The sequence below is a fragment of the Alosa sapidissima genome, chromosome 22, assembly GCF_018492685.1.
Source record: "Alosa sapidissima isolate fAloSap1 chromosome 22, fAloSap1.pri, whole genome shotgun sequence".
In the NCBI taxonomy this organism is placed as follows: domain Eukaryota; kingdom Metazoa; phylum Chordata; class Actinopteri; order Clupeiformes; family Clupeidae; genus Alosa; species Alosa sapidissima.
Window position 1 is genome coordinate 26094516 of NC_055978.1, and position 25711 is coordinate 26120226.

Genomic DNA, 25711 nt, shown 5'->3' on the forward strand with positions numbered 1-25711 from the left:
GGCTCCTAAAAGACTACACAGAATGGATGAACATATAACATATTTGACCTTGTTCTCTGATGTTAACATTGAAGCTATGCAACTTTGGTCTATGCTATTTTACAAACCCATTTTCAACCCTATGATTAGGCTAGGAAATGAAATGGCCCAAAATGGCTCATGCTTATCTGTCACCCAAATGAATAATTAAGTAAGCTTTACGGTGATTTCCAATCAGGTAACATGACGTGTGGAAGAGAGGCGGTGATAAGAGAAATGGTTTGAGTCTGTATTTATATCAAAAGTCTATTTTTGTTCAAATGTTTCTGCTTTTTAGTGGTCATTTCAAAGTCCGAGATTTGCATATGAGTCAGGAAACAACCGTGTTTCTGGTTCGTGCTAGCTTTGTGGTCATGCACCGAACTCTCCTTATTGGACAAAGCCAAGGTAGAAGGGTTTTCCATTCTGTCATCTTTAAGAATACCAGTCAATTGGAAACAAAAACAAACCAAAAAATAGTCTATGATTTCCTAAACACTCTTGCAGCACACTATTTACTCACTACACACCACCATGATATTAAACATACAAAGTTTATTATACAACTAGCCAAGATGTCATCATCTTATTTCATGTACTGGGTTTTGGGATTGGCCTGTGTTCAAGCTTTTTTTAATTTAAACACACAATTAGCACTGAACCTGTACCATCTATAATTAGACAATTCTTATTATGTTAGAAATATATTTTAATGAGACACAGTAAGTATATCAACCAAGATTTGTTTTTCACAAAGTAAACAAAGGCTCAACATAAGGCTTTTGCACATGATGGCTTACAACTCTTCAGGTTTGAAGGTTTGAGTCAAAGTGACTTGCCTCTCTCCACCAAGGTCGAATTCGTTCTGCTCCCTCATATGTGGTCCACTTCACTTCCAGCTCTGGGTGACTGGTTTTACTATTCACAAGGTACTGGATACCTTCAGAGTAAGAGTGCCCTCCTGCTCTGGCCAACAGTCTTTTAGTTGAATGAGTGAGAGCTCCCTCTAGTGGGCTATGAAAGGAGGTCACTTTCTGTCATGAGTGGCTCACTCATCAGGTCATCTTCCTCCTCTGAACCCTCCTCTTCCTCACTCAGCTCATCAGCTGCTGCTCGTTTCAGTCCTCTCTGATTGGACAGCGCCACAGCGTAGCGCAGGGCATAAATGTTCCAGTCACATCTGGGGAAGAGAATGAGACAATGGTTTAATACAGCACACATCCATTTTCAACGTTCACTGCTCTGAAAATATGAGCAGCATTGACCATTGTACAGTAAGTATTTTGAAAGGTAGATGCATGTGTGTATCATGGACTCACAGCTTGGAGAGATCATCATGGTGTCTCTGGATGCTCTTCTGTAACGACTGGATGGTGGGAAGTATGGCCCCTGACCTGCACCGCACATATCACACACAAATTACACAGCAGCATCATGCACTCACACACTGATGTGCACTATATAACAATACAGAGTGTATTTGCCTCTGTATGTCTTGGACTAGGGATGTAACTGTAACAGTGTATCTTCAAAGAAGTAGTTGAGAGTCTTGTGTGTGCGTGTGTGTGTGGTTTACTCATATACAAGTACCTGTTCTTCAGTTTCTGTCCATGTATTGTGAGTAAACTCTGAGCCCAAGTTAAGTAGAACTGAAGGTGCCGACTATTCTCCAGGGTAGCTCCAACGAATGCCAGCAGCTTTTCCACATACACATCTGGCAACGTGCTGCACACCACAGGAACTGACATACAAACACACATATCCAAACAGGTACACAAGACAGTCACACATTAATCACAACATCTTAATGTAGGAGGCTTAAATGATAAAGTAGAGCATCAGGAAGCCTTGAGAGAGTGTTCCTACTCTGTTCATGAGGCAGCGCTTCCAGCACCTCCCTGATGATTTAAAAGGGTACCAAAAATGCCTATTATATTATATTCTAATTGACCAATGAGTTTACTCTGCCTGGAAATGACATAAGCACAATACATTGTGCTAGATCAGGGGTGGGCAAACTTTTTGGCTCAAGGGCCACATTGGGTTTTGAAAACTGCACAACAACCACCCCCCCCCCCCCCCCCCACGACACACACATAAAAAAATACATTTTTTATAGCCTATAATTCAGTATGAAACGTATTTGTTTTAAAATATGAATTGCTTAAAAATGCTGCTAATTTTATGCTGTTTAACAAATGTATAAATTGTGCACTTCACGTTTATTTCTCAATGATCTTCTGCCTGCTCCGCTATGGCTAGTGCTGTACCTACAGCTGGGCCCTCTCACAGTTTTTAAATGGTCAGTAGTGGGAACTACTGTTGCCTTCATGATTTCCCTTTAAAACTTTCTTGTAAGAAGGAGATATCAATTATCAACAATGACAAGCCAGCTGGAACCTGCGGCTCTCTCTCCCTCTCGTGAGTGCAGACGCGTTCCCAATTAAATGGATTGCATAATGTTCACATTAGATCTGCTGCAAAGGAGATAACTAAGAGTTAACTTAGTTTAACATGATGTTATCTCTATTTAACATGATGTTTTGACATTGACATAATGTTCTCTAAGGAGAGTGAAAAGCAGTTTGCAGTAAAGCTAACCAACGTCGTCTCTATCGCAGGAAAAAAAGAGAGAGCAGCCTGATAACCAAATGAAATGCTCGGCGGGCCGGATAAAAGTGCTCGGCGGGCCGGATGAAAGTGCTCGGCGGGCCGGATGAAAGTGCTTGGCCCGCAGTTTGCCCACCCCTGTGCTAGATACACACAAAAAAAAATATTGATCAAGTAAGACATTGTATTAAACAGAAACGGTCATGGGTATGAGTAATTAAGGACTTCTCTGTATATTACATAATACACAAATAACATTCCTCCTTTTGTAGGTTTCTGAGGGTTAAAATGATCTGTCTGCTTGCTGTGGCACTCACCAATAGGAGAGAAGTGGAGAGAGCTAACCCGGATCTCTGGCTTGAAGTGACGGGAGCTCATATCCCCTATAAAGACACAGGGGGAGGTTCACAGTAAATGTTGCTGCTGCAAGTCAATGTGACATTAAAATGTATTGTCCAACTGCAAACATAAAAATCACTGCTTGCTAAATGCCTATTTCAGCCCAAACAACAGGTGCCATTCTGGATATCGCATGTGCATTTTCAGCAATGGAGATGCGTTGGACATATCCCTGTGTACCTGAGTGAGCATATATTCTAAACCAGTTCAGAGGATGTTTTTAACATTTAACAGGTATGAGTGGTCACATTCAGACAAGGTCCCACCTCTCCTGACTCCAGGTAGGCTGACCTCAACTCCATCTCCATCACCAGCCCCTTCATCCACCATGGACAGACTGCCAAACTCCGTCATCTTACGTCTGTCCAGGAACTCCTACAAAACACATCCATCAGTATTAGGTGATGAATAACATCGTTTGCCTAATGATGACTTCCCTATTGGTAAAAGAAAATCAGAAAGAGAGAGAGGAAGAGAGAGAGGATGAGGTACCTCCATGGCATCCAAAGACAAGTTGCAGGAGATTTCAAACTTCTTGAGGAGGACCTGCTCTCGTATGTTATACAGTAGATGCACACAAATTTGGAGTGGCCACCAGCCAGAATGGACTCGCCATCAGCTGAGTAGCACAAGGACGTAAAAGACCTAGAGACAGAGAGTGAGAGAGAGAGACAGAGAGGGAGGGGGGGGGGGGAAGAGAGAGAGAGAGAGACACATGAACAACAGCCACACATGCACACAGTGTTGCAATTCTATCAAATAAGGACAAAGCTAATCAGTCACGTGATGAACTGCATTGTGTAAAAAAGGAATCTAAATTAGACAGCTTGAGTAGTGAGTGCTACAGTGATTAAGGTGATGACAAAGCAGACACACTTTGATTTGAACGTCACAATGAGACTTGGCTGGTCGTTCCACTAGCTTAACTCACTTGCCCTTGGAGGACTGTTTGGCGGTGATCTTGTCTGCGTCTTTGCGTCCCATCTGTAAGTTATATGGCTACCTGAACAGCCAAAACCAATCCAGTCTCCTTTGCAATTCATAGCTATGGCGGCGATCCGCTGATCAGAGATGCTGAGGAGGGAATACACAGCAATGTCATTATGGCTTTGAGGCCACTTTCACACAGTGTATATATGGACTATAAAATTAGTGAACAAAAACTAAAGACAGCTAGAGAGTGTGTGTTGTTGGATAATACTTCTCACCTTTAAAATCCCCAAGTTATATGTCTTTCTGAGTAGTCAAAGCTTTGTATAATACTTCTTGAATAATCATACAAGAAATGTTCACATTACTTAAGCAATTCTAAGACCTTGAAATGTACAGGGCAGAACGTACTTTGAGTCTGTTGTCCAGTCAATGCAAGTAGTCTCATCGTAGGGGCCATAGCTCTTGTCCAGCTGAAAGGCTGGATGGTACATCAGCGCTACGTTCTCTTTAGTGATCACAAACTTCCTAAAACAACACGAAAAGGAAACCATTCTTCATACACACAGCATGAGCATGCTACAATACAGCTGAACAACTATTAATCATACATGTTCAGAGGATGGACAAGTCCAAAACATTAATAATGCCTAAGGCAGGGGCATTTCTGGCTTTTTCACCCCACGGACTGCAATATATGCCCAGATTATGGCCAAACAATCTGCTGTCACTCATATCCATATGGGTATGTAAAGACATTAGTGTGTGTGTGTCACAGTGTCACAGTGTGTGTAAACTAATAAACTGACCTGCCATCTGGAGAGAAGCTCACACTGTTGACCGGTTTGTGGAAATGGTAATGATGCAACATTCACCATCAAAATTCATCAACCCCATATGTTAACTGATATACCTTCAGTTTAATTTGGTTTACATTTCAGGTTAGTAACATGCAATAATAGAAAATATCACACAATATCCAGTGATAATAAGACTCTTACCTTCATAATGAGACTCTTACCTTCATCAACCAGAATGCTTTGCAATTAATGTTTCATTTATGTTCACTGTTTGGTGAGCATTCATCTTGTAATTATGTCTATGTATAAATGTGATCTCTGCTGGCTGCAAAACCAATGGCCCCTTAGGGATAATAAAGACACCTTGAACCTTGAACATGAGACACAGTAAATCATTTGCATAACCACAATGACATGTGAGAAACTGATGAATAGAAAGTACAAGAGCTCCATTCGATCTAAGTTTATCTGTTCTTCCTTGCTACTTATGTCAGCAACAGCATTCCTTATCTGAGATGAATTACACAACACAAGGGCAGTGTCCTTGCACTTTCAAGGGGTTGGTGTAGTTCATCTGACAATATAAAGTGCCTCTGCTTTAGCGTATGTGGCTACACTGACTGTAGAGAGGCAGCGTGATCACAATTACTACCACATCTTCTGTCTTTTAAAAATTTCCCAATTAAATGATGTGAAGGATTTGAAGTGAAAGGTAAGCTACCCCATGCTGATTTTTAGGTCAATATATGTAAATATAATGTACAATGTCGCCGCTACCGCATCACACACTGTGCGTAGGGCACCAAGAGACAGGGGGCACCCCAGTTTAGCGATAAATAGCTTTACTGTAAACTGATTTTTAATCTTCTTAGACAATGTTTAAAATGGCAAAATGCACCAATAGCATGCTACATAAGAACGGGTTCTCTCTTAATCTCCATTATGATCTAACTTAACTCGAACGTTGTGCTACTCTATTTACTGGCAATTGGGAATGTGTCTGAGTGTGCATCTGTGGCTGATTGGGCTAATTGGTTGGAGCTGCAGTGGACTGAATGGGGAAATGAGTGTGAAAGGAAAAGAGGGCGTGGCAATAGCTCTGCAAATGCAGCACAGAGCTGAAACTTCCAAACACAATGTCAATATTAAAACAGCATGTTACATAAGATGATACTTTTTTTGTGTCCTCTCCTCTTGCAGCAGATTTAACTTCATCGTTACGCTACTCCATTTAATTGGGAACGCGTCTGAGCACGCATGGGATAGAGAGAGTGGTAGGTTCTGGCTGGCTTGTCATTGTTGATAATTGAAATCATGAAGGCAACAAAGACGAGGCTGGAAAAGATTGCGCAGTTATCCGGCTCCCTTGAGCCTACTGAGCCGTAATAAACTGTGAGAGCCAGGGCATATTGACACTTGGCTTCACTCACTGTGAATATGAAAAGTGATCTTTGCCTTTGTGTAATGGGACTGGCGAGTCTTGAAGTCTTCAATAATTTGTTTCCCTTAACCCGTTTTGTGACCTTGCAAAAAAATCTTGCTCCTGTGCCTTTATAAAAGTAACTGGATGAATTATCAGTATATAAATATACTCTTTTGATCGCGTGAGGGAAATTTGGTCTCTGCATTTATCCCAATCCGTGAATTAGTGAAACACACTCAGCACACAGTGAACACACAATGAGGTGAAGCACACACTAATCCCGACGCAGTGAGCTGCCTACTACAGTGGCACTCGGCGAGCAGTGAGGGGTTAGGTGCCTTGCTCAAGGGCACTTCAGCCGTTCCTAATGGTCGGGGTTCGAACCGGCAACCCTCCGGTTACAGGTCCGGAGTGCTAACCGGAGGGCCACGGTTGCCCCCGTGTACCTGTTATTGTCGTCAATGACGTCGTTGTACTGCCTTTTCAGCGCCTTCTGCTTATGATGATTTGGTCTTTTGAATTCCTTTGGGCTTGCGATGCGGTTGTAGGCCTACATCAACCTGTCTCTTGCCGTTCCCTTCATGTGTTCTATCACGACGCTGTTGTTCAGATATACGGCCCAACCGTTTAACATCCGCAGAACCTCCGGTCTTCCACGTATGTCTGAAAGCCCTTTAAGAGTGTTTGCTGTTGCCCGTGCCGGCTAATATATAGCCAAGCCGTTTCGTGCCAATAGAACCTTAACAGGACCTATTAGAGGACTTCAGTGGTGATCACGTGATTGAGGAGTGTATTCCCATTGATTAACGCTAAGTAGTTTGACTGATAGAGAACCAGAGTCAGTGTTTGTTGCCCTGCCCTGAGGCTTTTGAAGTTTCAGGTTTGACCCTGGTCTGGTCTCAACCCCTCATGGACAAGAAATACATTTGTCACTGTCTGAAGCTCAGGCAACAGATGCAGATCAAATAGAAGTGATCAGACAGTGCTGACAGGACCAGCAATAGCAAAATAAACTACAAAATCACAAAGCCCAGAAGATGGTTGAGTATAAATTAAAGTCAGAGTCCAATAGCAAAGGAAACCACCTCCAGAAGGGTTATCATACAAAAATGCAAACTACAGACATGTATCGTTTCAAAAAGTATAAGCAACCTTTGCCATCTTGAGTGGTACTGACATCTCATCTGGCCCATGGACTAAGAGGCAGAGCAGTTGCCATACCAACAAACAAATAAGTTCAGTGTTTGCGCCCTTATATTTTGTAAAATTTAGCGTGAAATATAGCCTAGGAATACCTATGAACCATTAGTAAATTTGGGGTTGGCTCTGCAGGTCCGTCTGGCCAAGAGGCCATTAACACCAATTTCCAATGTTCCTAAAACCTGGGCACGCAATTATTGCTAATCTGGCATGGACATATATTTTCTTTGGAATTGAGTAAGCAACTGCATTTAAAACCTTCATGGGACATCACCACTCATATAATGCCTCTCGTCCAATCAGAAATTCAAAAATGGTTTGACCAGATTACCAATAATATTGTAATTGTTGACAACCTGTTTGTGTGTATTTATTTTATACACAAATTATAGCACATTATATTAAAAGGACTATGAATATGTTCTAGTTTCAGGAACCACACAAACCATGGGAGCCACGGTGTCAGTGAAAAACCACACACCTTACACCTGGTCCTTCAGTGCATCATCACAGGTAGGATTTTTCAATCCAATAACCTCTAATCTGTATTCAGCATTCCCAATAATTTCCCAGACTTCAATGAGAATCCAGTCATCAAAAGAAATAAGTATGCCGGGAATTTTTTCAATATTATACAGGGTCTGGGAACTACACATTCATTTCCTCGTGGAATAACTATTGGTTTCCGTTTGTGGTGACTGCTGACTGAAATAAGGGATGAGATTAACCTTCTAACACATTGCCTCAAGATCTTATGATATCCTTCACAAAAGGCTTTTGAACACATAGAATTTATTTTGACTACTTTCTTTGAATTTTGAGTGATTTATTCAACGTAGAAACACTTTTTTTGTTTACGGTCAAAAATGACCGCCATAGGAAATTAATGGGAAAGAGTATACATTTCATCCAGGAGATAAAATATATCTCCTTACACACACTCCTACAACTTACCACCAATGTTCCCACACACATGCATGCATGCACACACAGATGCACACACACCCACACACACACACAAACAGACACACATACGGTACACACACATGTACACCCACTCACAGACACACACACACACACTCAGTACATGTTGTCAGTTCATGTTGTCATGTTGCCACTTGTACATGTGAACCACCAATGTCCGCACAGGCATTCACGCACATACGTGAATAGGGGTGAACAGAAACACACCCACCCACACACCCATAAACAGACACACACACGTACACCCACTCACACACACATAACACACACACACACACACACACACAGTTCATGTTGTCATGTTGCCACTTGTGCATGTGAACCACCAATGTTCGCACACACAGGCATGCATGCACACACAGAAACACACACACCCCCCCACACACACACACAAACAGACACATACTGTACACACACATGTACACACACACACACACAGTTCATGTTGTCATGTTGCCACATGTGCAGGAAAACCACTAATGTTTGCACACACATGCATTTTTCAGACATGGAAACACACACCTACACACACAAACAGACACACACACACACACACACACACACACACACACACACTCTCTCTCTTTCTCTCTCACACACACACACAGTTCATGTTGTCATGTTGCAACATGTGCAGGAAAACCACCAATGTTTGCACACACATGCATTTTTCACACATGGAAACACACACCTACACACACAAACACACACAGTTCATGCTGTCATGTTGCCACTTGTGCATGTGAACCACCAATATTCACACACAGGCATGCATGCACACACAGAAACACACACACCCCCCCCCCACACACACACACACAAACAGACACATACTGTACACACACATGTACACATACACACACACAGTTCATGTTGTCATGTTGCCACATGTGCAGGAAAACCACCAATGTTTGCACACACATGCATTCTTCACACATGGAAACACACACCCACACACACAAACAGACACACACACACAGGCATGCATGCACACACAGAAACACACACACACACACACACAAACACACACACAAACAGACACATACTGTACACACACATTTAACAAATAACACTTTTTGTCATGATATTGGTATTTAAGAGCAGTTAAAACTGTTCGGTCAAATTTGACCGCGAACAGTAAATTAAGGGGGGTAGCAACGAACAGTGTTTAAAGGTTAAATAGATCCTGGAACTTAGCCTGGTCTGGAGCAGGCTAGCTCCACAGAATAAATCGCCATGGTGACTTATACCATAACATATCCTGCTGCCCCCTATCCCGCTTTTGTGCAACCGGATCACGGATAATTTGAGCCAGGATAACCAAGATATCCCGGCTTAATCCCTTATCCTAGTTTTGTGCAATGGGCCCCTGGTCACTTCTGTGTGCCCGTTTCCCAAACCACATTTGCTTATACTGTATGAACTTCTGCTGACAGTAAATTAGGCTGCATTTCATTTGGACATCATAATGCAGTTTATTTGTGAGCCTACGTGAGTCAGCGGCAATAATTCTCGTGTTCTCCTTTACAGCAACAGGACACGATTCCTCCAACTCTAGCCTCGCCTTTTACTTATTCCCCTCATCTTTTTTTTTCCTTTTCAAAAAATGTGATATTCATACTCAAGTCATGCGCGTTCTGTCTCTCTGTTGTTTGGAGACTCCTCTGCAGCTCCAGCGGTCACCTTGGGAAGGCTTCAAAGTGCTTTCAATAGCTAGAGCAAGGAGAGTGGTTGTCATTAGCCTATAAATGTGAACAATTATTGATGATATCAATCTATTCCGGCTACCGCTTTTAGTAAGTAGTAAGAAATTAAGTTTATTTTTAGGGCACATTTAACCACAGCTTGCACTGACCAAAGTGCTGTACATAGTGCATTAGCTAGAATAATACAATAATAATAAAATAAGATAAAATAAAATAAAATAGATAAGTAAATACATACACATACTGTACACATCAGTGATTTAAGCTAAAGCCCTCCTTACACTGACAGACTTTGGAAAGATTTGCAAAGATTTGGAAAAGATTTTTGAAAGACTACAGTCTCAGACCCTCTCACATCTAAAGACAAGTAGTAGAGTTTTAAGTCACAGACTATGATTTTGCAATGACTAGGGATCTTGCAGGGTCACTATTTACAAGACTGCAACTACATTCCTTTAAATTATTACCCATCGTGCAATAGATAAACAGGAACTGAAATTATAGCCTACTAAACTCAGTCATATTTTCGTGTTTCTGCAGCATTGTTTCATGCGTGACATCCCTAACCGATATAGAGTTGTTCTGTCACGTGGAAGAGCCGACTAAATATGTATAAGAAATGACAAATATTATAAGAATAACCAATAATCATATAGGCTACAGCTGTCGCCTACTTTGCCCCTTCCTGTTTGGTGTTGGAGAGAGGTCACTATTGGTTTTCATAGTTCACGTCACTATTTGCATGAGCCACGACTCAAAAGACTTGCGATAATATCAAATATTGTCGTAACGGCAAAATAGGCAAAAAAGGACTGACTCCGACTGACTTAAAACCGCTAAGATTGGCCCCTTACACTTAACGATCTAGTTGGCGGGAGCGCGCTGCGATTCCAGTACAACTCCCATGATTTCTGTCCGACTTTAGAAATTTAGTCGCCGACTGTGAAAACAGACCAAAATCGTACAATGTAAGGCCGCCAGAAGACGACAATCAACAGACAACACTTTATTAGGGTAAGACAATTTAAAACACAGGGAAGGCCAATGTAAAAAGTGCGAGGGGGGAATTGTCCCATTCACGCGTAAGTCTTTTTTATGTGCTTCAGTTAGGCACTTCTGTGTTACGCGCATTCTCCCATTCCCGCTTCTGTCACACCCACAGCGTGCAAGTTCGAAATCACCACCTCGTTAATTTAAGCTGATATGAAAATGTGGAACGTGGGCCTCATCATTGACCTTCTGAATGCCAATTAAATCCAGAAAGAACACAAACCAGTCTTTAATTTAGAAAATGTAGCATGGTGAACTGAATAGCGAACGGCTTACAGTAAAATGGTGTGTCATCACATAGTCTAACAAAGAATTGACTTAACGAAATTTCACTTTTGCTTTGAGGTTTGTTTATAAAGAGTCAAGACGTGCTTGAGGTGTGTAGATTCATAGTTTAAAAACTCACTGTTGAGAAAGAACGTTTCAATGGCAGCTGCTTCTCATGATATCAATTGATCTACTCAGTGCCGCCGCTACCACCACGCGCATCACGCACTGAGAGTAGGGCACCAAGGGACAGAGGGGGCACCAAAATGTAGCCAATAAATAGCTTTACTGTAAACTGATTTTTAATCTTCTTAGAGAATGTTTACAATGGCAATACACACCAACAGCATGCTACATAACAATGTCGAAGACGTACATCATTTTTGACGCGTACATGAGGCATACTCCAATTTCTGTTGTCCTGAATGTCCGCTAGATCATTAAGGTTAGCGCCTGCGCACTACGGATTAACTGTGATACTCTGCACCACCAACTGGGGGCGGTACGTCAAGCCTGAAAATAGGACACAACCACCAAAAAAGCCTGAAACGCCTGAAGAAAAGAAGAAGGTGGGGGATCTGTACTTTACTCGAGTATCATTTTTGGGGAGTACTCATGACTTTACTCAAGTACATTTGAGGGGGAAATATTGTACTCTTTACTCCGCTACATTTCTTTCTTTTTTTTTGTATATTTTTTTGGACTTTTTTATGCCTTTAACTCATTGAATGCAAAGCTGTTTTCGGGAGCTTAGGGTTAGGGGTAGGGTTGGCTGACCCAAGCCAAATTGTGATGTCATCGTAATTGATTCGGCCACCATATTGGATTTAATCAAAAACACCTAAAAGTTTTCACAGGTCACAAAGTTTGTCAGATTTTCACGAAACTTGGTGCAGATGATCGTCAGACCAAGCCTAAAAAAAGTTATCCCTTTTTGTCTTCAAATCTAAAACCGTTCGCCCGTAACAGCCAATTAAAATTGTCGGCAAAGCCACCAAACAGGAAGTGAAGTGATATCTCAGCAAAGTTTTCTCGTATCAAGACTAAACTTACCACATGTGCTCAGGACCCAATAAGGAGGAGGCTCAAGAAATGTGGTACATTTTGACCACTGTGTGGCGCTATAATCACAGGAAGTAGGCTCATATCTCAGCAATGCTTACACATATTGAAACCAAACTTGGTACATGGACTTGAGACCCCATCCTGAAGACGCACAATACATTTCAAGTCTTTTGACCACTAGGTGGGCGCTATAATCACAGGAAGTAGGGTCAGCAATGCTTTCACATATAGAAACCAAACTTGGTATATGGACTCAGGACCCGATCCTGAGGACACGCAATACATTTGGTGTACTTTAACCACTAGGGGAGCTATACTTAGGAAAACTTTTTCGTATCGACACCAAACTTGGTATGTTGATTCTTGAACACATCCTAAGGACCCACAATTAATTTGGTGTGCTTTGACCACTAGGGGTGCTATAATTATCAACACTTTCACCGATTTAAACCAAACTTGGTATGTGGTGTTGAGGACACACAATAAATTCGGTGACCTTCGAATCCAGTCCAGTCCAATCCAATCTAACACAACACAGTCAAGTCCAGTCCAGTCCAATCCCAACTTCTGCTCAATTGCTTGGCCCCCTCATTGCTGCTTGCAGCTATATTGTTTTACATGAGTTTATCATGTAACCCAGGTTCGCATCCCGTGAGATGCGACAATTCAGCCGTGGATGTGTTTTTTTTTTTTTGCAAACGAACATTGAAGCTAACGTGTTTCAGTCTAAAAACTTTCCTACGACAAACCCCATCACAAATGAGCGCATTCCAAATAACGTAAGAGAAGGAGACACGCACAATATGCCCCCTACGCATTCACTCACACACAGAGGAGCATAGAGAACAGCTCAACACTGACAAGTAGCGTCAATATTTTGGTCATTAATGACTTAGCACAAGCCTCCTTAAAAGTCATCCATGCATCTCTACATGTGTATCGTCGGACTAATGGGATGTCGGACCAATGGGCTTCTTTTTTTCGGACTAATGGTATGTCGGACTTATGGTATCTCTCCTCAATGGGTCATTTTCGGACTAATGGGATGTCGGACTAATGGGATGTCGGACCAATGATACGGAACCCCATTATGGCTAAGCAAGCAGGCGTGCCTACAGAGTACGCCCGCACACACTGTGCTTACCATCAGGCAACTCAATGAGAGACAATTTCCTCTGTGTGTGTATTCACAAGTTGATCTACCATAACTTCCCAACTCTGCACAGTATCCCATTAACTGCATGACAGTAGGCTATTTACAATATTTTCTGTAAAGTAAAGTTTGTAAATGTGTTATCAAAATCAACTTAATGCACGCATAACTTTTGTTTGAGCAGGAGAGAGAATAACAACACACTGACGCATAAACTTTGCTGCTTTCTTTTACTATCTATGCTTATCAGCACACAATAAGCTGATTTAAGCTAATTCACTAACTCAAAACTTCAAGGCCATTATGTATATAAAACATTTTGAAAATAACGAAAGGATGAAAGGAGCAAGGGATGGAGGCAGCAAAGCTAGGAGTTAACATTAGCGTTAGAGCTGGAATAATGCTTAGGCTGATGTTAAAGCATACCGCATACGATATTTAAAGCCATACAATGCAAATTGAAACAAAACTAAAGGTAACTTTAGACTTTATAGGGATATATATAAGTCCAAATGAATAGGACGTTATTGGGCATTGTTGTAAAGATGTTGTATGTGGATGTTGTACTACATGGGCTACTTTTTAGGTGACCAATGCACGAATGAAACCAGGAAACAAACTAAGGCCCTGTTTAGATGACAACAAAAACGATGCAACTGGTGATGTTGTTCTGCGTTTGACTCTGTCATTTAGACGCAAACGGAGGTTTTATTCCCCCGCAAACTGAGTTTTCAAAAACTCCGCGCTGATCGGGCCGATCTGATTTTTGGGAAAACTCTGTTTGTTCGTTTGCGTCTAAAGAGGTACAAACGGAGACTTATGTGACGAGGCAGAGCTTTTTAGTCAATTCAGAAGAGAAAGAGGAAGTGATTCGTTGCTGTTGTTGGTATTTTCGAGATTCTGATTGGCTAACGTGGGATTAAGCTTCTCGTTACACTGCCACCGACAGGTTTGGCATGCTCTTGAAGGCATATACCCGGGTTAGTGTAAAGGAAAAGTTTTCTGAAAACTGACAGGTGTGCGTGCACAATGTTATTTTTGAAAACGGAGAGGGTGAAATGTCCGTTTATGAAAATAGCCGGCCACGTGTAAACATAGCCTAATATTATCAATGCTTTGAATGTTTCGTTGCGCGCACGGGGGTGTCTGTAGATGGGTGCATATCATTCATTCATTCCTGTTGGCGCCCCTGTGGCCATGCATGCACCATTAAAATAGCATCTGAATAACCACCACTGACTTTAGACTAGGTTTTTCCTGGTCTGTGGCGGAATTGTTTTCTGAAACGGCAAAATAGCACCAGGGAACTTTTGCGCCGGACCACGCCTCCTCTTTTCTCTGAACCGCCGCCAGGAGCACAAGTTAATTTTACAATTTACCAATGTGCATCTGTGGAGGGAAAAGTTGCTATTTTGCGGATGCAAAATAGGAATAATAAAGGTGCCAGTGTACAAAGTCAATTGTGCTTGAGTGCACTACAGGGCCCTAAGAGATTTGCATTTTACACAGTGTCCCAACTTTTTAGGGAATGGGGTTGAAAAAATAACCTGTCCTAATTTGAAATACATTAAAGTGAATGGCTGAAAAAAAAAAAAGAGTAAAATATAACTAAAAATGACAACGAATGAATGTTTTGTACTATGTGGTGTTTTTTTTATTTTATTATTAGGGTCATCAGACTCTACACAGCGGAGGGAGCACACGATATGATGAGAAGAAGTTAATCCATCGCTACATCTACTTTAGTTATGGCAACCATTCTAACTGTATCAGTTATGAATTTAATACACATAAAGGAAACCCAACAATTACCTTAAGAGAAAGTCATGACCGCTCAAGGATTGAGCTACACTGTGACACAGAAAACAGTTATGGTTCCATTTGGTGTCCAAACTATGGTAAGTCTGCATATACACACATCCTTCACTAATTTATGGATTATATAGTTGAAATCAATAAGTTAAAATAACTCAGTCTATTGGCATGACTTGGCTGACAATTCAAAGAAGATTTCTCCAATTGTCTTGATAAATGTAATGTTGATACTTTTCATTGTTGCTCTTGTATATAAAATGTTGTTACCCAGTGCTATACTGCTTATGTAAATTAGGCTGGGGGGTGGGGGGGTTGGTCTGATTGGTCATCCAATGAACATGAACTGAAAGATTTAAAAATGTGCCAGCCGTGGCCCACTGGTTAGCACTCTGGACTTGTAACCAGAGGGTTGCCGGTTCGAGCCCCGACCAGTGGGCCGCGGCTGAAGTGCCGCGGCCCACTGGTCGGGGTGCCTTGAGCAAGGCACCTAACCCCTCACTGCTCCCCGAGCGCCGCCGTTGTAGCAGGCAGCTCACTGCGCCGGGATTAGTATGTGCTTCACCTCACTGCGTGTTCACTGTGTGCTGTTTGTGTTTCACTAGTTCACCGATTGGGTTAAATGCAGAGACCAAATTTCCCTCACGGGATCAAAAAAGTATATATATATATACACTAAAAAGGGTGAGTGGCCATGATTCTTAAGGAGCCTGACAGTAGTGGCAGGACAACCACCTCTTTTACAGAAGTCGCAGAGGCGTCTGACACAGTTCATTGTCGTTTGCCACTCAATTCTCCCGGTTTAGTTATTTAATCAGCACAGATCATCAACTATAGCTGATAGATCTGATTGTGAAAGTGTGTGTGTGCGCGTGGGGGGGGGGGGGGGGGGGGCGGTTTGGGCGTGGTCCACAGTCTGTCCGAATATCTTGTCTGAATATGTATCTTTAAAAATGTATACGTACGAATTAATATGTTTTACAAAACCTACGGACAGAGGCAAATATGCCTTTCCTGCCCACAACGTGTCATATTACGTAGGTGGAAGCAAACAGTTTAAATTGAAGCATGGGCATTTTTTGCGACTTTTAGTCCGGAAAATACGGTACACAGCAGCATGATTAATTGAGATCATCTTATTTCCAAAGGAAAAATGGAAGACGACGAGAGGCAGCGGCAACAGGAACGTCATAGACAAGAACTACAGCGCCAGCAAGAGGAGAGGCGAAGACAGGAGGAGCAGAGGAGGCTTGAACAGGAGGAGTTGAGGAGGCAGGAGCGACTGGAACGTGAGCGACGGATCCAGACACAGATCGACCGAGAGAATGAAGTCTGCAGGCAGAAGCTGTCCACCGCAAAAGAAAAGCTAAGTCAGAAGCAGGCCTTCAAGGGCCAGGAGCGACACCACCAGCACACTCATGTCCTGCATCAGCTGGTGGAAGATGATGCAGCAGCAATTGAAAGGAATGAGGTAAGTACTGTAGAGAAGGAGTCAGCAGATTTTAAAATGCTGATTTAGAAGTGTAACCAGCATCAATATGTCCGGTTGTTGTGTGTTCAGATAGTTTTCATGATCTTTTGTGGTTAATCTCTTTGCATAGCTTAATAACACTGACTAACCTCTGGCTCCATCAGTACTCAGAAACAGTAAAAGGGTCTGTATTACCAAAAATAATGTACTTTTTCTGTCTTTGCTTTATAGCCTAGTGACATAGAGGAAAAATTCAGAGACCTTCTGTCAAAATACAGCATTGAGGAAAATGAAACACTTCAACATGGTGGAGATATTGAGGACAGGATGAAAACATTACAAAATGAGCTGACAATTCAATACTGCAAAGAGAGCAAACTCTCCATCTGGTTTCAGTTCACTCTTGACCAAGCTGTTGACTATGAAGGCCTGTCTCTGACAGACAAGTTCAGTCTTCTTGAAGCAGTAGTTCATTTAACTTTAGAAGGCAATTTACAGTCAGTCGTTGAAGACATAACAGAAGCTGGGTATGATGCGCAGAATAACTTCATTCTAAATTTACTTCAGCTGCTCTATGTCACAAATCCAACACTGGCAAGGCATCTGTTATTAAACTTGATGGAGTCAATTACAAAGCTATCTCCACCATGCAAGGATATTCTGAGCCAAATGGTCTTCAACAACATGTGGACTCCGGTTGAAATCATGCTCTTCATTCAGAGTGTTTCAGACAAGGACCAAAATAAAATACCATCAATCCTACATACAGTTCAAACTTACAGACTTGATTGCCTTTCTGCTCTTGCTGCATTAGACAAAGATGACCCAGTGAGATATCTTGAAATATGTGGGATGGATGAACCCAAAGATGCTGAAACCATTTTGAATGAAATGCGTGAGTCTAACTATCCTGAAAGTATCCTTTTGGTCTTAGAGGATGTGTTGAATTACATGGAGAGGGAGCTGCCCAAGTATGCATTGGTAGATCTTAGCGAAGAGCAAATTCAAGAAGGGAAACAAAGGATAAAGTCACTTGACTTTGAAAATCCAGACATGAATATTCTCAAACAAGCTCTGCTAGAAATGGCCCTTGCCGTACAGGACTGTACAACAACTACTGGGCCAAATGGGGAGAAAATAGAGGGCTATTTCCCCAGACTAACTCAGCTTGCATCATTACTCATGCTTCTCCTGACAAAGTATGGGACAAAGGGTGAAGATGAACAGAATGGTCGTCTGCTTGAAATTGGAACTGGAGAGGGAAAGTCCTGCATCTTGGCAATGTTTGCTACAATTCAGGCCATCCGAGAGGTAAAGGTCGACATTGTGACGAGTTCCCCTGTGCTTGCCATTCGTGACCAAGAAGAGTGGGAGAAACTTTATTCCAAGTTTGGTGTGACGACATCAGTTGTTCCTCCAAGGGGCCCTGTGGAAAAACATGAAAAATTGGTTGAAGATGCATATAGCAAACAAATAGTTTTCGGCACTGTTGGCACTTTTGCGGCAGACATTTTAAAGCAGGAGTTTGAGAGGAAAACTACACGTGGTACCAGGGACTTTGACATGGTTATAGTGGATGAGGTAGACTACATGACCTTAGACAATGGCGTCCAAGTGACATTTTTGTCTCACGAAGCCAGTGGGATGAGGCATGTAGAACAAGTTCTCGCTAACATTTGGGCAATGACATCCGCTTGCCGGCCAATTGAAATGCTGGAAACCGGTGAAATCCAGTGGACAACAAAGATCCAACACTTTCACAAGGCAGCTTTTTCAGCTGTGGCTGGTTCAGGTTACTTCTCATCCTATGACATATTGCTACCAGGTGCAAATTTAGGATTTTTCTCACAAGATGACATTGATCAGTTAAAGCAGGCAGAGGAGAAAGCCAACGATGAAAAACAAAATGAGATTCAGAACAGTGAGTGGAAGGCAATTGAGATATTCATGAAAAAAATTGGAACTGAACAACAACATGACCTGTTGCTTATTCTTGAGTCAGCAACTGAGATCCCGATAGAGTGCTACTCACTATCAAACAACAAAGCTAAACTATTTGGTGACCAAAAGACAGATGAGGTCAATGTCAAAATGCTCTTGTTAGAGAATGGTTGTGCATGTCAAATCATGTCTGAGAAAGATGTGATTGATGCAACAGTTTTACAAATAAAGAAAACAATTAGGTATTCAAGTGGATGTGATGCAAATTCCCTGAAGAAAAATTCTAAAATTGAAGAAAATGAGTTTATGATAATCCCATTATTCCTGGAAAAATATATTGATAATATGCTTCCAGTTTTTGTTGAAAATGCTTTGAAGGCTGTTGGAATGTCACAAGGAAGAGAATACATGATTGATAAGGGCTCAGCAGCTGAACAACATGGTGTCAGTGATACTGATCCTCAATATCATGTGATAATTCCTGTGGATTTCAAAGCCAGTGGAGTTCTGGAGAAGAACAAGCGATGGGGTGATGGCTTACAGCAGTTTTTGGAGATGAAACATCAACTTGCTATTTCACAGATGTCAAATGTGACCAATTACATGTCAAATTTCCATTACTTCAAAAGATATATGAATGGGAAAGGCATATTTGGTGTTTCTGGAACATTAGGTGGACAGGCAGATCAAGATTTTCTGGCTAAGCATTACAAAGCAAGAAGCTATGCAATACCAGCTCATCGTCACAGTAAAATTGTTGAGCTGCCAGTAATTCAAGTAAGTAGAGGCAACAACCCATGGATCCAGAGAATTTGTGAAACTGCCAGAAAAGTTGCAGAACGAGGTCAAGTTGTCTTGGTGATTTGTGAAGATGTCAAGACAGCCAATGAGCTGGAAACAAACATGAAAACCCAAAGCATAGATTCAAGAAAGATCACCATGTACACAATGAGTGGCAGTCACAACATAGAAAAAAGGAAATTTGATGGTGGAAACATAATCATTGCCACCAATCTTGGAGGAAGGGGAACAGACATTAAGGTTGACCATGAAGTCAACAGATGTGGGGGTCTCTTTGTGCTCCTTACTCACTTTCCTTCAAACCGTCGTGTTGAGAAGCAGGTCTTTGGACGAACAGCCCGAAAAGGAAACCCAGGCATGGTTCAGATGATGCTCTGTCATGACCATCTTGCTCCAGCATATCAAGGCCAGTCTACCGAAGTCATGAGGCATCTAAGAGAGGAATATGAAGTCAGACGTATAGCTGACATGGAGAAAGATGAACTTCTGGAAATTGAAATGAAGGAAAAACTGTTTTCCACATTTTGTAAATTTCTAAGCGATTTTGACAGGAACTACACAGAGCAAGAAAAAAAAGAACCTTCCAAACAGCTCCATAAAAAGTTTGATTATCAGCCTGCTCTCAATGCTCTCAAAGAATCCTGGGCCATGTGGCTGACACTTCATGAAGAGCATATCAACAGGCACGATGACATAATGACACTGACAAATTCTCTCATCCTTCAACTGGAGAAAACTCGTGATATGCTCTTAGAAGGTAAAAGTAATAACTTTTACGATCATATAAAACAGGCAATAATTAGAACTGACCTTCACTGCAAGAACAGAAATAAATCTGACCACGGGGCATTGTCTTGTTGGGAAAACATTGTCAGTTGTCATGAGATGTACAGTGCTGTTGCTTTGTACAATCAAGCATTCATCACCATTAACCTTCGAAAGCAAGACTACAAATCCAAGGCAAAGCATCTTTTGAAGAGAGCACAGCATCTGGTGGATGTGTATCTTTCAGAATCCTCAAATACAATGGTTTCCTGCAACTTGTCAGTGACGAGTGACTTTGAACCCCATCACAAAGGCGACACTAACCTCCAGATGCAAATGGAAGTCAGGATGAACATTTTTAAATCTTGGAAGGGATTTATTGAAAGGGCAATAAACAAACTAGAGGAGCTTGAGAAAGTTAAGAATGATGCCGTGACAGATGAATCTTCTGTCTACAATCTATCAAATCAGAAAGACTATATCACCACAAATGAACTTGAAGCCCTTTACGACTATGGCCTTGGGATTGTGTTTGAAGTGAAGAAAAAACCACGGTTCTGCATCGACGCACTCATCTGCGCCTTACTTGGTGTGCTGCAGGTGGTTGCTGGCGTTCTTGTGTGTGCCCTTTCATTTGGTTCGGCCTCTCAGTTTGGACTTGGTCTGATATCTGATGGAGTCTCAGACATGATAAGTGGTATCAAGGGAATGATAGATGGCAGTTTCAGTTGGGCAGAATGGGCAATCTCCAAAGCTATCAGCATTGGGATGTCTTTGCTATCTGCTGGCTTCAGTGTCATCAAGAAAGTTTGCTCTGCGGCTAAAAGCATATTTGACGGCACTAAAACCTTTGCCAATGTGGCAGATGATGTCATTAAATCAGGGAGCCGCATATTTAAGTCTGTACAGGGAACAGCACAGAAAGCAGTTTCAGGGACCTTCCGTGAAACCATGAAAAAGATGTCTTCAACAACCCTGACACAGAATTTGAAACATGCATCGAAATATGCAATTCAAGAGATAGGCAAACAGGCTCTGACAGCTGGTTTAAACTATGCTGTTGATAAAGGGGTCCAAACTATTTTTCGGTTGTGTTTAGAAGGGGCTTTCAAACAGATAGTATCCTCTGCAATTAAATCTAACAGTACCTTGGATCAGGTTCTTACAAAGGTAGTTTGTTCTGGAGTTCCAAAGGCAACACTACAAAAGGAGACTCCAGACTTTAGGATTGATACGAAAATTGAAGAGGAAATAAAAGGATTAGTGAAGTCAGCCTCAAACACTGAAGAACTGGTCTCAGGCTACACCACTGTGCATGAAGTCATTGACAAACTGTCTACGGTCTCAGAAAAAGCAGCTGGTATTATGAACCAGAAAGGTATCATGAAAGGCATCATAGAAGGCATCCAAATGGCAACAGAAATAGCTGAATACACCACTACATTTGTGGAAATATTGCAGGCAGTACCCACAAGTGCAATCATCGATAGAAAATTTGTTCCCACATTTTCAGAATCAATGAAAGATATTGAATCATATGATAATGACGGCCGACACAATCTGCCAGACGCCATACGTCTCAAAAAAGAGCTGCTCGGCATCATTGCACAAAGGGTCTCTGAGGAATTCATTGATGCTTTTACTCAGCATGTGACCTCGATCTCCACAAAAGAATTTAAAAAACACCTTAACTCCACTACTGGAAAAGCTGTCAGCAATGTCCTTGGCCGGTACAAAACTCAAAGTTTCTTTGATGATCAGAGCCATAAGCACAATATGAAAGCAGCTGCCAGCAGGAAAACTAAGCCACTGTCCGAGCCGGAGAGGATGGAACTTCAAGACATTGTGGAGAACATTAGCAATGAACAGCGCCCAGCTACAGCTCTTGACCTCTATGTCCTCACCAAGAGTGACTTACTGAAAGGAAAGGGCATCAGATTTACTGTGGTTGATAAAAAAGGGAAAAAGCTTTCAGAGGAGCATTATCCAGGAACTGACAGTAAAGGTGGAGAAATAAAACTCCGGCTCACAAAAACACCTTTGAATACCAAGTGAGTAAAGAGAACTTACATTTCTGAGCTCTTTCGGACAAAAGTGATCATTTACAAAAAAGTGTAGTAATTATCAAATATGTTTTCTATTGTTACCTTTGACCTGATATTTTAACAATCCAATATTTTATACAGGAAAAAGAGTGTATTCTTAAGGTTTAAGGAAAGGATCCAGGGAAAAAGTCATCCATACAAGGGCCATTTTGATATAGTGGAATCTGATGGTTCAATTACTCCAGTTATGTCAAAAAATCAGAACTGTCTGTATCATGCCATCATACAAGCAACAGAAAATACACAAGGGGATGACCTCAACGAAAAGGCTGTGAAGCTACGCAGTGATGTTCAAAAGGATGTAAGTTAACTATCTTCTTTTAAAGTGCCATTGATAAATATTTCAAAACTTCAACAGCTTAATAATACTGGTTTTCCCACTCTTGTCATTTATAACCGTTATTCCAATCTAGGTGCAGGGAAATTTGGAGAAGTACCGTAATGTTGTGAAGCTTCAAAAGGGATATGAGGCATCATATACAAATTCTGGAAAATATGCCATAAAGGGAGGACAAAGGGGTAAGAGGAAAATATTAGACAAGCAAGCGACCAACGAACTCACACAAATGAACAGTGAATTCGAAATAATGAAAAAAAAAGCATTGGCAAAGACTTACAGACTGGGTTCTGTTGGGAAATACAACTGGTGAGATGCATTTTCTTTCACAGAAGAGTGCTTCATTCATGATATTGATTTTAGCAATGGTAATGCATTGTAAATTGAAATTTTATACATCCGCATCCTAAGGTTGAAAAACCAACGGAACATGCACAAGACCAATAATGATGGTGCAGACAACAACAAACCAATCTACACCAGCGTTGTAAATGCTGACCACATACCACCAATTGACACCATTAAAAAAGCATTTGAGGAAGTGAAAAAAGACCCTGAGAAGGAAAAAGAACTAAGCAGAAAGAACCCCAAGCTTTATAAGATGATTGAGGATGTAGTGGAACACCCCTACGGAAACAGCCTGTTGGTCATGGAGGTTCTTACAGTACATCACATACAAGCTTTGACCACAGGAAACAGCCATAAGTCTCACAGATGCAGGTGAGTAGCAAGTGATGACTGAACTAACCAAAATGAATAAAAGTGTATTGTCCAGATACTAACAGCAAAATGTAATTGTTTTTTAATTGCAGGGAGCTGATATCTAAGACCCTTGTCAGTGGGGATGTGGAGAAAATGATGAAGCAGTCACTCATTTTGGCTCATCCTGTAACATCACAGAGTCTCAGAGATGATGCAGGTACAGTAGTCACTCATTTTGGCTTATCCTGTAACATCACAGAGTCTCAGAGATGATGCAGGTACAGTATTGTCACTCATTTTGGCTTATCCTGTAACATCACAGAGTCTCAGAGATGATGCAGGTACAGTATTTCTGTTTACGTTTTTTGTGTGGATTCATTAAATCGGTAAATAAGATAAGCAAATGTAAGAAAATGCAACAAGGCGCTTGCAATTTGTGAACATCATACACAACAACCACACATTATATATTTTTTCTAGGCCTCTCAAGACCACCACAAAGAGCTAATGATAATATTCTGTGTGAGGATGACACCAAACTTTACTATAAAATGGGCAACAAAAATATAGTGAAACGGTACTGCCAGGATGGGATTATTGACCAGAATCAGCGGGACAGACTGCTGTCGTGGGTGCAGGAAGACAGCCACCTGGATCGCAACACCCCGGAGTACAAAGAATGTCTTGACGCTCTAAAGGAGTTTAACATATGACGAACTTTGCAGAAATCTATTCATAATTCAATTAACTACAATGTTAATGGTCTAGTAAAGAGTAAAGCTTTTACGATCCCTATGTAACCACACTTTTTAGATTTTAATTGTATGTATTTTACAATGACACCATGCTCCACATATACAAATAGGTGTGGGATTGCAAATTGATATCCGGAATTGTTTGATTGCAAAATGATTTATGGAACTGCTTGATTGCTTAACTGGCAACATTTTATTGCTAATGATATTTTGCCTCGAAACCTATCACAGTTCAATTTATGTTACTATTATAACGCTTTTCGTGTTTGGTGTTTTGTTGTTTTGGACGGAAGCATATTATATTGCATTCAGGAAAAAAATGGTCGTTTTTCTGAATTAACAAGTTTGTTATCTCATTAAAAAAATAACTGTTTTTTTCTGAATTAATGAGAAACTCATGCATTAATCGTGACAAACGCATTTGATAGATCTCACACAACCTCACCAACCATGCCTTAAATCACATTAACTAGGCTCAAAATACTCATTCTAGGACTCCTAACAAGATGGAGGAATGGTAAATAGCAATATAAATAAGATAAACATAATTTTAGTCCCCAAATAAAATGTACACTCGTTATCATCCTAGATTGTTCTTGGCCCAGAGTTTTCCTGTTTCAGTTTTCCTCAACATTTCTTCTCAATCTTTTCTTCTCTCTCGTTATTTCTCATAAGGGGCCTTTAGGAGAAACAGGTGAGCTCTCAATAAGAGCCGATTTATTTCTTGTGAGACAAAGAAAAGATCCCTCAGAGACAAGACATTTTACTCTGGGCAAGTATATTAGTATTGGCTGTCGGCCTCCACCCGTGTCACTCAGACCGGCTTTTCTGAATTAACGATAACGATTATTAAAGATAATTACATTTCTAATTAGAAAACAAGCTCTGTGAATGCAATATGCTTCTGTGGTGTTGCACCTTTTCTAACACATTTTTACTTCCTTTACTTAGATTAAGCAAGTATGGCTAACATGTTTGACTACGTTTTGACAATGACTGTAGAAAAAGTGCTGTTGAATGAAATATCCCATTTTCATTTTGTACCTTTACAGACTTAATAATAAAAAATAAACAATATCACAATGACAAATCAGTCCGTCTACACACTTGGCAACAGCAAGATGGTATTGTCCCTTAAAAGACTACATAGAAAGGATGAACCGAGTATTTTACCTTGTTCTCTGATGTTAACATTGAAGCTATGCAGCTTTGGTCTATGCTATTTTACAAACACATTTTAAACCCTATGATTAGGCTAGCTAGGGAATGAAATGGCCCAAAATGGCTCATGCTTATCTAGCACCCAAATGAATAATTAAGTGAGTTTTACGGTGATCGAAATGGTAACATGACGTGTGGAAGAGGGCGGTAATAAGAGAGATGGTTTGAGTATATATTTATATCAAAAGTCTATTTT

At 41.1% G+C, this 25711-nt stretch overlaps 2 protein-coding genes across 3 annotated transcripts; one reads left to right on the forward strand and one right to left on the reverse strand.

The window, feature by feature from the left end:
* Window positions 1-725: 725 nt before the first annotated feature.
* LOC121697360 (periodic tryptophan protein 2 homolog) lies at window positions 726-4665 on the reverse strand. Its single transcript, XM_042078856.1, has 8 exons — window positions 4369-4665; window positions 3959-4101; window positions 3520-3672; window positions 3294-3402; window positions 2946-3011; window positions 1609-1759; window positions 1338-1412; window positions 726-1198 (listed from the first exon to the last, which is right to left on the reverse strand). Exons 3-8 carry the CDS (start codon window positions 3523-3525, stop codon window positions 1033-1035), a joined length of 573 nt encoding a protein of 190 aa, XP_041934790.1. The 5' UTR covers window positions 3526-3672; window positions 3959-4101; window positions 4369-4665; the 3' UTR covers window positions 726-1032.
* Window positions 4666-5385: 720 nt separating this feature from the next.
* LOC121697358 lies at window positions 5386-25374 on the forward strand. 2 transcript variants are annotated; one of them, XM_042078853.1, is made up of 11 exons: window positions 5386-5469; window positions 5958-6031; window positions 7808-7893; window positions 15275-15503; window positions 16566-16888; window positions 17120-22446; window positions 22582-22801; window positions 22914-23146; window positions 23249-23557; window positions 23650-23756; window positions 24020-25374. In XM_042078853.1, exons 3-11 carry the CDS (start codon window positions 7828-7830, stop codon window positions 24250-24252), a joined length of 7047 nt encoding a protein of 2348 aa, XP_041934787.1. In that variant the 5' UTR covers window positions 5386-5469; window positions 5958-6031; window positions 7808-7827; the 3' UTR covers window positions 24253-25374. The 2 variants fall into 2 exon arrangements, with proteins under 2 accessions (XP_041934787.1, XP_041934788.1); XM_042078854.1 differs by lacking the exon at window positions 5958-6031 and having other exon boundaries at window positions 5391-5469.
* The last annotated feature ends 337 nt before the right edge of the window (window positions 25375-25711 follow it).

Excerpts from the sequence above, each read along its gene's own strand:
- LOC121697360 (XM_042078856.1), bottom strand. Across the intron at positions 1,413-1,608 it reads GGACAGAAACTGAAGAACAG|GTCAGGGGCCATACTTCCCA; the intron begins GTACTTGTATAT and ends TGTGCGGTGCAG. Across the intron at positions 1,199-1,337 it reads CATGATGATCTCTCCAAGCT|ATGTGACTGGAACATTTATG; the intron begins GTGAGTCCATGA and ends TCTCTTCCCCAG.
- LOC121697358 (XM_042078853.1), top strand. The coding sequence starts at position 7,828 with ATGGGAGCCACGGTGTCAGTGAAAAACCACACACCTTACACCTGGTCC. Across the intron at positions 16,889-17,119 it reads CAGCAATTGAAAGGAATGAG|CCTAGTGACATAGAGGAAAA; the intron begins GTAAGTACTGTA and ends TTTGCTTTATAG. Across the intron at positions 23,757-24,019 it reads GAGTCTCAGAGATGATGCAG|GCCTCTCAAGACCACCACAA; the intron begins GTACAGTAGTCA and ends TATTTTTTCTAG.